At 32.0% G+C, this 18195-nt stretch overlaps 1 protein-coding gene across 1 annotated transcript in view; it reads right to left on the bottom strand.

Moving 5' to 3' along the window:
* Positions 1 to 18195, bottom strand: part of LOC136972710 (uncharacterized) — a 300363-nt gene that overhangs the window by 244819 nt on the left and 37349 nt on the right. The window contains exons 45-61 of the mRNA XM_067267318.1: positions 17609 to 17684; positions 17364 to 17491; positions 17034 to 17093; positions 14787 to 14868; positions 13294 to 13412; positions 12485 to 12547; positions 12220 to 12306; positions 11288 to 11366; positions 10781 to 10902; positions 10014 to 10109; positions 8592 to 8777; positions 8433 to 8519; positions 8285 to 8351; positions 5741 to 5862; positions 5568 to 5663; positions 4355 to 4543; positions 3340 to 4083 (exon numbers count right to left, since the gene is read on the bottom strand). Coding sequence (XP_067123419.1) covers positions 3340 to 4083; positions 4355 to 4543; positions 5568 to 5663; positions 5741 to 5862; positions 8285 to 8351; positions 8433 to 8519; positions 8592 to 8777; positions 10014 to 10109; positions 10781 to 10902; positions 11288 to 11366; positions 12220 to 12306; positions 12485 to 12547; positions 13294 to 13412; positions 14787 to 14868; positions 17034 to 17093; positions 17364 to 17491; positions 17609 to 17684 — 2403 coding nt within the window. The remainder of the gene's footprint in view (positions 1 to 3339; positions 4084 to 4354; positions 4544 to 5567; positions 5664 to 5740; positions 5863 to 8284; positions 8352 to 8432; positions 8520 to 8591; positions 8778 to 10013; positions 10110 to 10780; positions 10903 to 11287; positions 11367 to 12219; positions 12307 to 12484; positions 12548 to 13293; positions 13413 to 14786; positions 14869 to 17033; positions 17094 to 17363; positions 17492 to 17608; positions 17685 to 18195) is intronic.

Below are 18195 nucleotides of genomic sequence, written 5' to 3'. Positions count from 1 at the left end.
ATGTCGTTTCCGGTGAAATTTGCTTGGTTTTTCGCGTTTCGCTATGGAATTGCGCTCGGTGTGAACTAACCTTTAGTATCCAGCTTTAGCTAATTTTATTATCGTTTGTTTCGGGAAACGAGAATAGAGAAATGATCCGCCAATCATACACAAGTGAAGAAAGCGTCATTAGATCAAGATGGCGGCTGACAAGAGAGAATTCAGATTATATTTAAATAAATGCAAGAAGTTAAGAACAGACTACTAATAAAATTAATGAAATAAATAAATAAATATATATATATATATATTTATTTATTTATTTATTTCATTAATTTTATATTAATTTCATTATTAATTTTAAACAAATATATATATATATATATATATATATATATATATATATTTATTTATTTATTTATATTTATTTATTTATTTAATTTTAAAGAAACGCTTTTTATTCCCATAAATGTACTAAAAAGTAAAAATTAATTTTTTTCTAGTTTTTACAGTATTAGGTCTATATACTTTTATATCTATAACACTGAATTATCGAAATTCTTCTTGGTTTAGCATTTAATAGGAAAGCGAGTGAAAATTCAATTACAAGATTTTATGTAGACACTGAATTACTTGACTGAATTACTTGACTAAACTTGTTAAACCCTTTCTGTCCTTTGGGTACTAAGAGGGTTTCTTTAGCAAGCCCATTATGGGTTCGGTCAGGCCTACAATGGGGCGGCCGGGTGGTGAGGGACAGGACCCGACATATCCCGACAGATCACCACCCGAAAAATTTCCGGAGCTTTTTCGATCCGTCCGGATGCTATTCCAGGGTCTTCTAGAGCGGTAGGCTGCTACCTTGACCGCTCGGTCATCCGGCCGACTAAAAAGGGGTAAAAGCTTGCCGCTTTTGCACGACAAACAGCGCTCACAATTTATTAAGCTAAATGTGGCGCCATCTGTTATCAGGTTTTGTTTACAAATTTTAATTTTTCGTTAATGTTTTTGCTAATAAATTATCTTTAAAAACGCTTTTAAAATGTATTACTTCCCGAAATACATATGTATGAAAAGGTATGTTGTATAGATTACTCCCGGTGGAATTTCGAGACTTTGAGTATGTATCTGAACTAGTGTTGCGACCTTTACAAAATCGCTGACCCGGACGGCAGGTCAAGTTTGTTCGAAAAGAAGTTCCTGACGCATGCGAAATGTCATTTTACAATGCGAAGAATAATGTACATACTGGTTCTAAATCAGTTACAATTATGGACTAGGGACTTGCGTAGGAGTAACATAAAAAACCAAAAAAAAAAAAAAAAAAAAAAAAAAAAAGATCGAGAGGCAGATTGCGCGTCACACGTCGGCATAAACAGAGTAACATGGCGTAATGGCAGATGAGCTTCAGTGAGTGTGAGGTCTTTCATTGTTCAAATGGTTAAATTTATAACAATATTTGCAAGAAGTTTGTTTCATCGTAATTTCACAATTTCTACGAAATTCCCGGACAAAATTAATAGTTCACCCAGACAGTGAGTCAATTCCCGGACTGTTCGGGTGAAAACAGGACGGGTGGTAACACTAATCTGAACTGAGAGGACCGAGACGAGTTCGACGGTACCCTCAGTTCAGATTAGATTACCTTTGGACCGGAGATGAAAAATAACGCCTTTCACAATGCATTCTTCTCCATTTTAGAGTTTTTCACAAGGTGGCACTTTCTGATTCTTCATACATATTGTCCCTATTAAAAAAGTATTCATTATCTCGTCATGTTTATTGATAATCAAACTTTAACAACTTACATCGCAATCGGGAGTCGTGTTGCTCTCTGCGCTAAGCCTATCGCGCGTTTAACAGGCAGTCCGGCAAACCGGCCTATATTCTAAAGACACATCGGCAAAGACTAAAGAAAACTGCCCACGTAAAAAGGCCAAGAAAACAGATTGTACACTCACCTTCAACAAAGGCAGATGTTGATCCACGGGCACACTGATCGTCTGCATTTTCTTTCCGCACGCCCCCGCGCTCCTCGACCTAGGGGCCTAAGGCTCCTCAACCGCCAACACGCTCGCTATCGCTCGCGATCGGCTAGTACTATGCGCCGCTTTCGCGGCTTGTCCAAAAAACCTAACCTACCCCTCCGGGAGGTGACCGTTCCTAGTTAGGCTAATAGGAAACCTTTTATTTCAGCTCAATCAAGGCTGCAAGTCCACGCGCGGTTGAATTAAATACATTACCACGGAAAACTCTAAAATGGCGTAGAATGCATTGTGAAAGGCAAGAAATCGTAAATGTGATAACTTTCTTATTTTTGGTCTCCGGTCCAAAAGTTGAATACCGTTGAACTCGTCTCGTTCACCTCGATTCAGATACATGCTCAAAGTCCCGAAGTTCCGCCGGAAAAAATCTATACAACAGCCATGAAAAGTTTCAACTAGATCAGAAATTGGGAATTGGGTGAAAACTGAGTTACAAGATTTTATCTATACTTACTCTGTGTTGTTGTAAAAAGCGTATAATAATAATAATAATAATAATAATATAAAACTAATATTAATTATTATGTATGTATGCATGAGATATATACACCACAATCAATATATTCATGTGTACAGTATATACAAAAATGTTTGATCTGGGTTTAGATGAACGTATAATATAATATCAAATAATCAAATTATCAGAGAAAAACTAAGTTTTGCGTTTCGCCGTCAAGAAAAGAGGATTTTTCAAAATAATTGGATTTGTCAGATTAATTCTTCTGGAATAAGACTCCAATTTCCTAGAGACTCTTTTTTTTTTGGAAATCTTGCGTTTCCTTACACTTTTCGTAAAAGCATATTGACTTGTAGTTATGTTAGGATGTACTTTATTCCAATAAAAGAAACTTTATTACAGCTTTTAACGCTAAATTGTACAAAACTCTTGTGTAGAATATCGTTTACGCGAGGAAGTTATATCCGAAAATAAACAATATATTCCGCGTTCCTAAAGTTTGAGAACCACTGGAGTACGAAAATCTCATCTGGAATTCCGTTTTGCTTATAAATTCCTATCTGTTCAACCGGATTCTGGTTAAACGGGTAACCGCTGTTACTTACCAGACATAACGTTACTACACGCGCCGTACGAAATTTGTTCTTGCGATTTGTTTAATAAATTTCGCCACTACAAATTGAGTTTGTAATATTTATAAAAATGCAATTTTATCAAATACAAGTAACATTCAACAAAAAGCGCGCATTTGCCGTTTCGATTGGAAGTAGTCGCTTATACTGGAACTCGACTACTGCCAACCAAAACGATCTGTAGTCGAAGCCAAGATAAAAAGAATCATATAACAGTGACGAACTTATCCGGTAGTACACAAGACACACGAATGTTTGTCGGTGCTCTTGTGTCCGGTGCGTTGAATCTGATGAAAGTAGTGATGCTGTTGAGCAGAGTGTTCTCTGTAAGTTCCCGACTCGGACCGATTGATGCTCTGACGGAAGAAACGATGACCGAAACCCGTGATTTCCTCTTCACCCGTATGACGAGTTTCGGAGGGGGTCGAGGGATATCCTCCGTCCGGTTGGTGACCGAATTTCTCGGCGTCGGTGTCAAATTTGTCATAATTTTTGAAATGATGGCGGTGGAGATCGTCGGATTCGGTCTGTTCCCCTTCTTCCTCCAACCGATCTAATATACGAGATTCGTTTCGACTTTGTCGATGATCCGTGTTATTCGACAGACTTTGCTTAAGAATTCTGTCGTATAACCTTTTTTGCTCTTCTTCTCTTTTCATTTGCAATCTTTGCTCGTAACTTTCCTTTTCTAATTCCGAACCTCTAAACTGTTCTTTATCCATTTCGCTACGTCGAGATTCCTCCGATCCGCTATCTTCTGCTCGTTCCTCTGCCTTGGTCAACCTTTGTTGTTCTTCGTTCGAATTTCGCAGAGAGACTCCGTCTTGTCGTTGCAACCGTTGTTCGTAGTTCGTTGTATGTTCGTTGGCTTGACTCTGTCGATATTGTTGCTCGTAATTACTTTGCGAAGCGTGACTGAGTTGCTGGTGATAATCGAGATTTGAATATGTCGGTCTTCCCGGTACGTTTGCTGTAAGTTAAGGTTGAAGAATTAATCATTAGTATTAACTAATGTACAAAGTTATAATTAAGTTTACTTTTGAATCTTTAGTGCATTTTTTCGGTTAAAAATACCCAGAAAATAAATATACGAAGATTTGCGCTCGAATAACAATATAATTTTACATACTTTGAAAGAGCTCATTTTAATAAGTAGGATCTATTCTACTAACAACTTACATCGAGTATACAATAGGTCTTATTGGTTAATTCGAAAAGAACAACATAGTGTAGTTCGTTACCTTCCACACATCTTGGTGTATATTGCGGAGTCCAAATTCCTTCCAAGCTACAACGGACGGTATCTAGTGAGGGGTTATCCATAACAGTTCCTTCGGGACATCCCAATTTACAAACCGTCTCTTCCGAAGAATGGCTGCACCTCATGCTTCCGGCAAATCTCAAACGATGAGGATCGCAGTTCGAAAGAGCTTTAAAGTTTACACCAGTTTTAGTGTTAATTACTTTTAGACACAATTTAAATATTTTAAAATTAATTTAAAACGAGTAAACAACTTATTGTTAGCTTATATAATATGTAAACAATTCCACAAGTTGAATAAAGTATAGGCCGATGCATACTATTTACGGTAATACAGTAATTCTCTAACTTCACGTAACGCGTTTTTAACTATGAATCACTGTCTCCTAGTAACTTTCTTTATTAAAACGTATTTAAATGATAAGTTGTATGATATAAAAACAAAATTTAAGACAAATCGTCATATAGAGACGGCCGAGACAATAAAGACGTCGTCTTGCCCATCTAGAAGACTCGGTTTCAGGTTCGAATCACATACACGGTAATTTCTGCTACATTGGAATTCTCTCTCGTTCGTCCCTTGTGAAGTCTGGTCCAATTCTCGGCAGATATGATAAAAGACCCTTCTCACTACCCACAGACTCAGAGGTAAATTTAAAAATATATCAAATATTTCAGAATTTTTAATGAGCAGTTTGTCTCGGATATATCGGGTCCCGCCCTCACCATCCGACCGGTCCCATTTTGGGCTTGGACGAACCCGCAAGGGTATGGGGGGGAAAAGTCATCTTAGTGACACAAGGGAGAGAGTGTTAAAAGATGAGAGGAAAAAAAAAAAAACATTACTCATCCAGCGAATTGATTTGGTTCGATAAAACAAATGGGAAAGCCAATCGTTCGACTTTTATCGGCGGTTTATAAACAGTTACATGGCTGAAGTTCTACGATTATTGCATGTTTGCATTATATAGAAACAAACAATAAAATAACTTAGGAAAAATTATTATTTTAATTCTACGTATTCACAATTACGTCACTTTAAAAATAGTTTCTTAATCTTTAAACTTATTTTAGCACAATAAAAAACTGGATGAAGTGTAGCTATATACAGCATTGAGACCGATATTTTCTGTTAAAGTAAGAAGTTATTTTGTTTCAAAATGTTATGGTCGTAAAAATAATTGTACACTTACGATATTGGCAGAACTTTCCTCTGTATTTGACGGGGCAGAAACAGAAATTAGGAGCAGCGCAACTTCCTCCATTTTGACAGGGCCTTTCACAGACAGCTGTAATAAAATAAAATATGTTTGCAACTCTACCAGTTTAGTAACTTAGAAGTGACAGAAAAAAAAGGTTTTCTTACGTTGGCATTCGGTTAGGTAGTGAGTAGGAGTCCAAATACCAGTTCTGTTGTCGCAAGTTCTAATCTGTTCCGTCTGTCCGTTAGCGTATCGATATCCATCGGCACATTTAGAAGTGCATTCCCTGTCCGTCACATTATTAATTATTATTAATAATATTTTCACGCATATTAAGATGCGAATAGCTTATTTCCATAAAATTAATCATTTTATTGTGACAACTTTGTATCGTTTAGTTTAGTTAGGCTTATACTTATTTGGCAACGCGACACATGGGCGATCTGCCGAGGGAGAATGCCCTCCGGGAGGACTTTTTTTGGAAAACTGGCCCCTATTTAGATGTTACAAACGTGAAGAAAATCGGAAATGTCCACGTGGCCAACCGTTGGGGAGACACGAACCCACGACCAACAACCAGTGTTCAGTGATTTTATCCACTCGGCCACTGGTGACCCAATTGTATCGTATATATAAAAAGTTTGCTTTAAAATTCTATTAAGAAAAATTGTCCAAAAAAATGGAGAGACATAGCTTCGGGGGCTTGAGGTGTCTAAGCCCCCTCAGCTTAGTAGGCACTACCAATTTGCCGTATACGTAAAATATTGGCTACTGTTACGTTTTTACCCCTAAACTGTAGCTAATAGGCCTGGTGCCGGCCGGAAAAGAGAAAAATACCATTCACAGTTTTTTCAGTTTGTCCCAATAACCCCACACCCGACTATGGGACTGCAGCTGCTTCTTAACCATATTTGTAAATGTAAAAACTGTTTTAAAACTATACATATTTAATTAATTACATATTTAATTCATCGATTTACATAATCCATTCCTCTTCTTTCGTTGTTTTCGATATTTTATTTAACCTAACTCTTTCTTCTTTATTAAAAGCACAATTAATATTTTTTACAAAGAACGATTTGATTAGCTTATCGCTGTTCGAATTTAATTACAGTATATATCGTAAATTACTCTCCGGGTAATACCATCGATGCAATGATAAGATTTAACAACAGATGGCAGCACGAATACGTAAGAGGCCGTTTCATTATTATATTTTCTGATTATGGAAAACTATTAATAAATACTAGTAAACTTTATCTACGTCAAATTCGAGAATCGATTTTTATAATTCAACGACAATATTAAAAGTCAAAAATTTTAATACTACTCAAAGTAAACCATGCGTTTCCAATTACAGTTCACTTTTAATAATTGATAATTTACTGAGGACGTGCTTAGAGAAATGATCTATGCAGAGATTGTAATAAAATTCGAATTAGAACGTTTTCAAAATAAGAATTCGCGCGGAGACGACATTTGCTTCTGGCAGTAAAGGATACATTTCATTTCGATCGCGATTTTTCGAGGGAGTTTCGGTTACGACAATTATCCATCTATCGTCATTCCAGTTGATTCTATTGTCATCACAATTAGACTATTGTTATACTATGCGGGTTGCTACCGCAAGATGGTGACATCATACTATAATTCTTAGTTGATGTGATAAAGTAACGAACATTTGGATGATCTACCAAGGAGAGGTACAGTACCACACGGAAGATTTTCTATGAGAAACAGGCCCCTATTTAAGTAGACACCCGAGGCACCACGTGGCCAGCCCGTCGGTTAGGTGAGAGCCTACGTCCGGCGACCAACTGTCTTTATACTGTGTCAACTGTATAAAGACAGTTGTCGTATATTTTGGTTCTAATTTAAAATGTCTCTAAACGCGCTTGAATTCAAAAGACTATTCTATAAAATTTTTATATATTTATATTTTAGGTTTCTAAATAGTAATATTATGATAATGATAAGGCTATATTCTATAATCAAAAATGAACATTATTACCGACAAATAAAATAATTTGTAATATTATGTAACCATATTATGTAACCTATACAGAAGTGAATATGGCGACGTAAGCAAACTCTAAGAGGAGATTTAAGTTAATGCTAGACGTATACGTTAAATGTATACAATAGAAGTCTACCAGATGGATACTTGGCAATAGACTAAGTGACATTTAAACTCTTAAATATGGAGACTCACTAGACCAGTGATAGTGAACCTGTGACATAATAGCATAATTTCAAAGTACCCATACTAAATGTTTAGAAAGTATTAGGATTTTATAAATTGCAAAAAAAAGTTTGATGGGTTTCATATGTCATTGAAAGCGCAGCCCGAAAGCTGTCTTAAAAGCCACTAATTATGAATCTCAGACAGAAAAATTATCATTAAATAAATACTAGATTTTTCATTAAACGAAATATTTGTTTCCATTATAATCATATTATTTTTTCCGTCATAACTAATATTTGATTGGCCCCTAAATGATGCTGATGTGAGCCGAATTAAAAACTAATATTAAAATCTTTGTAAATTCGGTGTTAAATGAACAAAAAAATAAAAAATAAAAAATAAAATAAAATAAAACCTGATCTCTAGTTTTGCGGCTTCGTTTGTTTATTAAAATAAGCCAAACGATTATAATTTAAAATTTAATTCCCTTATCTAGAAATGCATTTTACAAAGACAAACTTACATGATCAACCGGTTGTATATGCATCTTATGTATCCGGGTTTAGGCGGAGGAGGGCGACGACACAAACCTAAAAAGAAGGGAATCATAAAAACGAAAGCGTAAAAATAAGAGCTAACGCTTTGGCATTATAAAGCGCGAAACAACATACCATTCTCGTAAGTGGTGAGGGAAGATGATGGGCATTGTGAAGTGGGACAGAGACGATCGCCCGAGTCGATTTCCTTATATCTCGGATCTTAAATGTAGATATTATATTAGTATTCCTCGAAACAAACCTTATATATAGTATTTTAAGTAAAATGAAAACCTTCGATGCATCTAGGCGTCAGACGAGGACTCCAAATTCCTTCCAAGTTACATCGATAAGTACTATAAGCGGGCTCGAGAATCATTCTTTGAGGACATCCCAGAACGCAGTGTGTCTCGTCGGAAGTGTGATTACATCTAATGCTTCCGGCGAACTTCAGATGTACAGGATCGCAGTTCGAAAGTGCTAAAATAAAATTTTAAAGGAGTCTTCTAATAAATATTTAAAATAAAACGATTGAATGCAATATATTTCTACTATGGTGTAATTTAAACAATCGATTTTCTGGTATCACATATTTCTTTTGCGTTTCTATTTTTTTAAATAAAAAACCAAAATCTTACATTTAAAATAATTTTTGCTAATAACTTATAATGGAAAACTCGCATAAAACGTCAATTATTTTGATAAGAATAGCTTTTACGAGAGATACAAGGGATACAAATACCTTTACGAGAAGTCTGACCATGACTCTATTTGGATTTTGTTTCGTTAGTTTTATTTAATTGCATTATTTAGAGACTATTTATTACAATGTTTATGTATAAACTTTATATATTATTTAATTTAATATAGGAATTTATTAATATTTAAATCATTTTATTAGATCTTTGCCACGCATCTTTATATTGTGATAAAGTAAGTGAAAATGAAAATGTTTATCTTACTCCTATTGGGATAAAACATTTATTAACAGGCATAACGTTAAATATATAAATATAAGTACGATATAAAACTTCAAAATTCAGTATTTGCTTAATAGATACAATTGAGTAATTTGTTCTCCACAGTCCATAATTTTTAATGCATATTTAATCAATAAATAATGATAAAACGAAACTAAGCATTAGTTATTTTGGTATTGTCGTAGTATGCATGACGGCATTTAATTTTATTTAACATTTTTTCTCTAACAGCAATATCGATTTTCTAATGCACAATAAATTAGTAGTTGCATTAAAGTGATTTTCTCAATACAATAAATGAGATATTTCAGAAAAGATGATTAGATTCCTTTCATTCGACGATCCCCAATCGGTGTTTCTTAAATCTTTTTGTATATTCATATTTTCTACTTACGGAATTTGTCTTATTACAAAATGTACAATACGTCATTTCTAATCTAATCTAAGAATGAAATAAATTAGACAAGTAGTTGCATGTATTTATGTAATTTTATCGCAGAAAATGATTGAAATTAGTTACTAATACGATTGGCATAAAAAAATCACTATACTGTATACAAATGGCGACGTCACAAAAATTTTTAAAAACAGTTTCCCCCTTTTAAAAACTATGTTTAACTATTAACAAGCGTACGAATTTTTATTAATCAAATTTAAAAAATTGTGCAAGTTTCCCATTTTAATCGAATATTATGGTAAATCGTATACGAAATAAACTTTAACAGAGAATACGTACGATATTGGCAGAAATTTCCTCTGTAATCTTGTGTACAGTCGCATTGGTTTCGTCCTTTGCACACCCCTCCGTTATGGCAGGGAACGTCACAGGCAGCTGCGAAAAATAATACTTTGTGTCAGTACTTTACTCGTATTGGCGCCTTGTAACGACGTCGACGATTATAAAGTCCTTTTGATGCTCATTTCAATTTTCATTTCTATAGAATAATTAATGACTGACTCCACGGATATTATCCTCTCACGCTTAGTTCTAGACGTTAGAATATTTATATTTATGTACTGTACTCAATAAAAATAGTTTATTTAAATTGTATCTTCGAGGAACAATTTTGTAAATATTTTAAAAGATTTTAGTTAGAATAAACTTTTAGTTTGACAAAAAGTATCCTCCATGCAGCGTACAGGAGGCTACAATTTTATTAACGTGAATATTTTATAAGAGCCAGAAATAGATTCGGAATAAAGAAAAAATATTTAGAGTTATATATAATTTATACGTATTTTAAAATTAAAAAGACGATTTAAAAAGAAACTTTATAATAAAACCTGTAAAATTTCATTTAAAATAAAGCAAATGTGCGTTAAATATTTTACGTGCGAAGGATATTTGCATCGATAAGCGAAATTAAAAATGCTCGAAGTGTATAAAAATAACTTTCTAAGTTCTTTTGAAATATTCACGAAGCATCTTTTTAAATTATTCATTTTTCTTCGTTTTTGAATTTTAAAAGAACGTCAAATTAAATTATTCGAAAACATTCTCACGTTTGCAATCGGGAAAATGACCGGAAGGACTCCATCTTCCGCTTTTACTTTCGCATCTGTACAACAGTCTGTTTTCTCCGTTGGGAAAATGAAAACCCTGAGAACATCTCGCCGTACAATCACTAAATAAAATTAATTCATTATCGTGTAAGTAAATATTGTCATTTGTAATTTTTCGCATTTTAAAAGGCATCTTAAATTAATTACAAAAACGTTATTTTTAATTATTTTAATAGGCGTAAGTGAAATATTTATATCTTTTTTTTAATTATTATTATTATAATATACACGAATCGAATAAATGATTCTAATTAACAAATACGAAACACAATTCATTTCAAACATGTTTTGATTACATAATTTAAAAGAAAAATATTTTATTTAAATCATTAAAATTTTCCACAAAATCGGAATTTAGTTTTCCTTTTATCCTTATGGCTAAGGATTACTTTTGGAAGTATTTTGTAGACACGACTGCCGAAATATGTGAAAAATAAAATTACTCACAAGGTTTCTGCGTTGGGCACGCAATAAATGTAACCGTTCCTAGGCGAAGGAGGTCGTCGACAATAACCTCTGGTAATCCCTGTAATTTATTTAAAAAAAAAAAAACAAAAATTATAAAATTTTTATATGTTCTAACTTATTTAATAATTGAAAATGGATTTATGCGAAAGATTAGCCTTTTAAATTAAATATTGCTCATTAAATTATGGTATTTACAAAGTAAAACATCAACGCAAAGTTAATAATCATTGCTAAAATCACTTCAAATTCTTAGATTAAATTTAAAATTTAATCACAGAGACTGTTGATAGAACAACCAATTAAGAAGATATTGCGAAATTTACAGTTTATATCGCCTTCGCTTGTAAAATTCCAAAATTATTATTATTATTACAATATAATTAATTCGAATATATAGGCTATTTATAAACGTTTCAAGATCTTTTCGTTATTTATATAGGCTCTATCAAAAGATGGGAAAATATAAGCTGCGAGTTTGGTTTCGGACGGGGCGAAAAGAGCATTATCGATCTTTTGCCAGGGATTATCGATTTGGATAGATCATTTGGTGGAAGTAGAGATGATATTGGTCGCTATTATTTGAGATAGATAAGTCACGTAATCAAAAAGTGACGGGGAAATAACATCTTTTGTGTTCCGTCGGATCGGCCGACGGACGACCGATGTTTGTATCTGTTCCTGGAATGATTAATGACAAACGAATACTAAGATAACGCCCGCCGTTCCGCCTAATAATAAAGAGAAAAGAAAAAATAAAAATTCAATCTCGAGAACTTTAATAGAACCAGCAAAAACGCAAGAATAATTACTTTAAAAAATCAAAGATTTGGAATTTCTCTTAATTTTTTTGTCTACTTTAAATGAAGGGTTAAAAGTTCTATTTAATTACAGAGTTTTAAGAATGAAATTACCTGTCTGGTCGTGTCCGAGGTCACCTCTATTTCCATAAATGTCATCGGATGTCTGAGAATTTTCGTCTTCCGAGACAAGAGATTGTCCTACAATTAAAATAATATTTTTAAATGTTACGTTCGATTGGCCCGGATTTTTTAGATTTTAGCTTAAATTGTCAAATATTCAAATATAATTTAATTTCGGATAATTATTTTTTTAAACATTCTTTAATCGTTTGAAATGTATTCTAAATAAAAGAAATTTTTTGACACAGTATTTTACCGGTCGAATCGATGTCTTGATTAATTGGTTCGGAATCGGGACGATAAATTCTGTCTTTTATTTCTGAAAGTGTTCGTCGATAGAAAGTTTTATTAATATTCCAACATTAAAACTTTTAAATAAATAAATATAAATGTTGTAAATTGCCAAAATTTTATATAATTTTAAAATTTTTAATTAAAATTATTTAAAAAGTTACAAAGGCACAGAATTAGAATCAAAGGTTTAAAAACTTTGATTCTAGCAAAAAAAAAAAAAAAAAAAAAAAATGTAAACGTAACCGGAAAAAATAAAAAAAATCTATCAAGATATTTTTCCAAGATGTTAACGGAATATTCTTAACGATATTCTCTCCTAATTTATCGATTTTAAGCCGCGAAATTTGATCCCGTCCAATAGTTATCATCAAGTAGCTTTTATAAAAACATTTCCACCCTTCGAATTTCTGTTTAATTCCTTTCGAAATTCCTCACTTAAATAAATCGGTAAAAGTTACTAAACAAAAATTTAAATAAATAAAAAAAATCAGAATATTCATTAAGGTTTTAATCTGTATCGAAATATTGTAATAACTTATCAAAAGAAGTTGTTTTATGACAGAAATAATATGAAAACCTTATAAACCACTTCCTCTTCCGTTTATTTGTATCGAGGATAACAAAGCGCACAAAGCTATAAATAAAACGACGAACAAACGAAAGGGTTTCGATGTCATCAGTTATTATTTGAAGCTAATATGTGTTACTTGAGTGGTGTCGTCGGTCAATTACGTCGTTCTCCGGCGAAGATGTCATTATCGATCGACTAACCTTTGCAAGAGGGGAAAAAAGAAACGGGTAACCATCCTCTGACTACCGAACAACGAAGTACCATGGTATTTTTGCCGTCAGGAAACGAAAATCCGGTCATACACGTCCCCGTACAACGTCTGTAACAACAACAACAATAATAATATAATATAATGTATCACTTCATTAAAATACGTTTAAAGTTATTCCTATACATAAAATCCTTAACTCGTAGGCCTACATCTCCGTACTTTTTATTTTATAAAATTTTTATTTCGAAGAACAATATGGATATCCATATTTCAAATCGTGTTTAATACGTAATAAAATCGATAAGTTAATGAACTTAATGAAAATAAAAACTCGAATGGAAAAGTTGTTTTCACGCGTAATCTTGTTTTCGACTAAATAACATTATTTAATTTCCATTAAATTCTTTTAAGAACTTTTGTAAACTAAAGATGTATGTAATTATAATTTGAACATGATACCTTAAAAGGCATTCGTGCCTTTTCATTCTTTAGGTAGGCCTATACTTATATATTACGGTTTTGACTATTTCACGACACGTGGAAAATCAAACGTTAGGCACAGTTCACAGTTTTTCAGATATTCACATATTTTTGATTCATAAAAAACTCTATTAAAAATTTTTAATTTGACTTATAAATGAAGGAACTTAATTTAATGTCTTTCCTATAAGTTATTTTTTGGTAAACTTTTACAAATATCTTTATTTTTGTTTCCGATTATCTTCGCAAATCTTTTAAAAACAACGCAAAAGAATTGGTAACGACGACGAATAAAGAGTGAAAATATAATATTCACTCGTTTTTATCGCGCTATCTTTCAGTAACAAGAATATTAAGGAACGTCGAATATATTTCATTGGTTCATATTTTATAATGATATTCATTGAAAAATGGAAAGTACACTTCCTTCTAAAAGCTATTTATATATATTTACTTTTGATGATGCGCTGGTTTTTTGTGACGTAATAATACGAAAATATCAACATTTCGGCTATAATATGATACCGACAAATTATTCATAGTTTGTTTTATATTTTATTCACCAAAAAGCCCCCATTCTGTTACAAAACTACAATGCATTTCTTTCTGAACGTAACCTGACTTTTTTAATATCTTAACTTAAACAAATTAAGTATGCCTTTAAAATTCGCTACATTTATTTCTATCGTAATGCATTTGAGTACATTTTATTGTATCCTTCCATTATTATTAATCGAAATAATAAAGTTAATTCGCAATTTTTATACAAAGAAAAACAATCTAATTTTCGGAAGATTCCACTATTATATATATATATAATTTATTTATTTAGTCTGTAAAATTATTGAAATATATTATTATTTAATGCTAAAAACAATTCTATAATCTAAACTGCGAATCATTAATTTTAACAAATAAATACGTATTTATTACACTCGATATATTTTATGAAAACTAAAAATTCTATTTTCGTCATTTGAATTTCATTAATTTCCTTCTTACCTGTAGCCGTGTGAAAATTGTTGTTCGCAATGAATAAATCCTCCTTTCGGTGTCGACGGCTTGGGACAAAGAACGCTCGAGGCTGTAAGAATGTTTCATCATAAATAAATAACGCAAGATTACTTTTAAAATACCAAAAAAGAATTTGAGAATACAATTTTAGTTTTAATATTTTAAAACTAGGTATTCTTGAAACCGTGTTTTCTTATATGTTGAGCATCAAACACAAGACCGTGTTATTTATTAAACACTTGGCACTTTTCCACTTCTATTAGTTGAGACGAGATTTTATTTCACTCGTTTCGGGCATTTCGCCCCTCTTCAGTCAACATTAATTCCTTGAACTCAAGGGTTCGATTTTAAAAAACCGTACGTAGAACATGTACATTTGTTGCTGTAACTTTGAGGTCCAAATTGTGCTATGCACGCGCACCCTTGAGTTCAAGGAATTAACGTTGACTGAAGAGGGGCGAAATGCCCGAAACGAGTGAAATAAAATCTCGTCTCAACTAATAGAAGTGGAAAAGTGCCAAGTGTTTAATAAATAACACGGTCTTGTGTTTGATGCTCAAAATTTTAAAACTATTTTAATGTATCTATATGTACAGTACACATATACATACATACACACACACAAGTTGACAAAATAAGGAATAATCTATGAACATCATAATACTCTCTCTCTCCTCTCTTAGTACAATATAATATATCTACAAAATTATTTCTCATTTTTTATGTTTATAACAATAGATAAATAGGAAATGAGACAAATATGAACATCTATAGTACTTTTCCTGTATCTAAAAATATTTCATTTAAAAATTCGCAGGGGAAATACAATACATGGGTATCGTTATTATTATTATTTATAATCGATACAAACATCATTAAAGTGTTGTTTATAAAATGATATTTAATCCCATTTTCTATCATAATTTATGTATAATGGTTTAATAAGAAATTGTAGAGTTGGAGATTATTTAAGCGACTTCTTTGCAATAATGAAAATAATAAAAATGCTTAAATAATTTACATGTATAATCTATTTTATATAACTTAATATTATTTCACTTTACTTTCAATATTAATTGTTTTGGAATTTTTGTCCAGGTGTATCACATGGTGAAGGCCTAGCTTTCCAATGTTCACTATTTTCTATGTAATCTAAATTAAATACTGGCCTTAATTGTATTAAATAAAATAATAAAAAATCATAAATTACATTTTTTCTGCTGCAAAACATACCAAGTGAAAAAAGTAATCTTAAATACTATTTAATGCGGTATATTGTATTTCAAATTGAGGTACTATAAATTACATTATACTGCAAACTTATTCCTAAAGTGCACCATGTGCCAAGACGGTCTGTAAAAGCCTCAAAGTTATAGCACATTTGTAAATCTTGCTATCAATCTTGCTCCATCGTGACAAAACCGATACATTGTACTTCCGAATCTGTGGGATTCTATTTTATCGATAATATCGCAGTATAACGTCCACACTGGTATTGATAACTATCAAGTTACATCATTTCTTCAGCTTCCACAGTTTTCACGCGAGAAGTCTTCAGCCACTTTTTCAAAATATCAAAAAACCACGAGGTATGGTACGTTTTGGAACTAGAATCCATATATTATCCGTAACTATTTCAATAACGAGCAATTATTTATTGTGACATGGTCAGAATGCCAGGCTGCAATTTTTCATAATATTTTTAATGTATTTAATTTAAAATATACGCTCTCCATCTCAAATTAGTAGTGGCTTCTCCTTATACAGTACTGTACATCATACTTTTCCTTTAACAATAATAATAACAATAAAGCGCGCTGGTCATCTATTAACTGCTTTCAGGGGATGTTTCGAATTGAAATAATGTGACTTCCAGTTTATATCAGAAGTTCTTATATAGTTAATCGGGGTCTCCTGCTCCAAAGCTTTCCATATCTGTTCTCGACATTCATTTATCTAATATCGTTCTCGAGGTTAAGGAAAGACAAACAGACAACAGTCTACAATTTTTTAAGATTGCAGCCCAATAAACGTTATCTACAGATTTAGTTAAACGAGAAAAATATTTGAATACTTTCTTTACTGTCGATTCTATATAAGGAAAATTAAATCATGATTTGAAATGTAATTATCGAAAGAGTCAGATTAATTATTTATTTTAATTAATAACAAAATTTGTTTAGTTAATTCGAAGTAGAACCTGTAAAGACGTGCATCGGTTACTAAGTAGCTTACTTGGATTTCGAGTATCTTCATTGTCGAGTTTCTCTTCGTTATCATTATTAGGAGTATTACCTGAAATAGATGTAAACAACGTTAAGAAAAAAATAAATATTTTCCTCTGCAATAACAATTGAAGCATACGTAAATTAGATTTTCTTAATATCTAAAATTATTTTTAAATTAAATATTTTAATTCGAATAATTTGAATTACTTTCAAATTTCCACTTATACTCTATTGTAAAAATGAATAAACATAAAAGCAGACTATAAAAACACGCCAGAAAATGATTACATTCCATACAAAATTATAATATTGAGAGTAAAGATTGAAAGGTTCGTACTTATCTCGTAGCACGGAGGAAAGGCGCTATGAGGAGACCATTTTCCGGAAGTAAAGGAGCAAGTTAGCGTCATCGAGGTTATCCCATTAGAAAATGCGTAATCGGGCATGCAGGTTCCAGTGCATTCTCTAAAAATGTTAGGAAAATAATTTAGCGAAAAAAATACAATTATTCGTTCGAATCAACAAACAAATTGTTATCGCAATCGCTGATAAAATCTGCGATCAATTGAATCGAAGACTTACAAAGCGTGAGAACGATTTAAACAAGAGAGATATCCGGTGAGCGGAGGATTTGGTTTCCGACATCTATTTTCGATGGCTGCAAAAATATTGCAATAAAAGTTTTAAGAGAATTTACATTTAAAAGAAGAAAATAAGTTATATTCGAAATTGTATTTATTTATATTTATACTTTATTTTATTTTACTATATTTTTATTTATTTATTTATTTATAAATTTCGTGGAAATGTAACTTTAAATTAATCATTAGAAACTCGTTTAGCCATCATTTCTCATTTTTGCGGTTGGATATTGTCCAAAAGACTTTAAGCTAAAAGAAAAAGTATAATTTTGAATTTCCTTTATACATTTTCATTTTGAAGTAAACATTATATATAAATAACTATATATAACTATTTATATGTAATAGCTATAGGAACTATATTAGTAGGTTTCTCGATTCAAATTTGCTAGTGTGTTCGCGGTACTAACCAGTACTAAATCGCGTTATTACTCACATTCCATTTACTTTGCTAATGTTTGTATTGTTCTTATTCTGTGCAAGTTACTCGTTTTTTATTTTTGATTATTGAGAATGATTTTCAATGTA

Source organism: Centruroides vittatus, unplaced genomic scaffold, assembly GCF_030686945.1.
Source record: "Centruroides vittatus isolate TY-2023 unplaced genomic scaffold, ASM3068694v2 contig_301, whole genome shotgun sequence".
Taxonomy (NCBI): domain Eukaryota; kingdom Metazoa; phylum Arthropoda; class Arachnida; order Scorpiones; family Buthidae; genus Centruroides; species Centruroides vittatus.
This window is presented reverse-complemented; position numbering and strand designations above follow the sequence as displayed.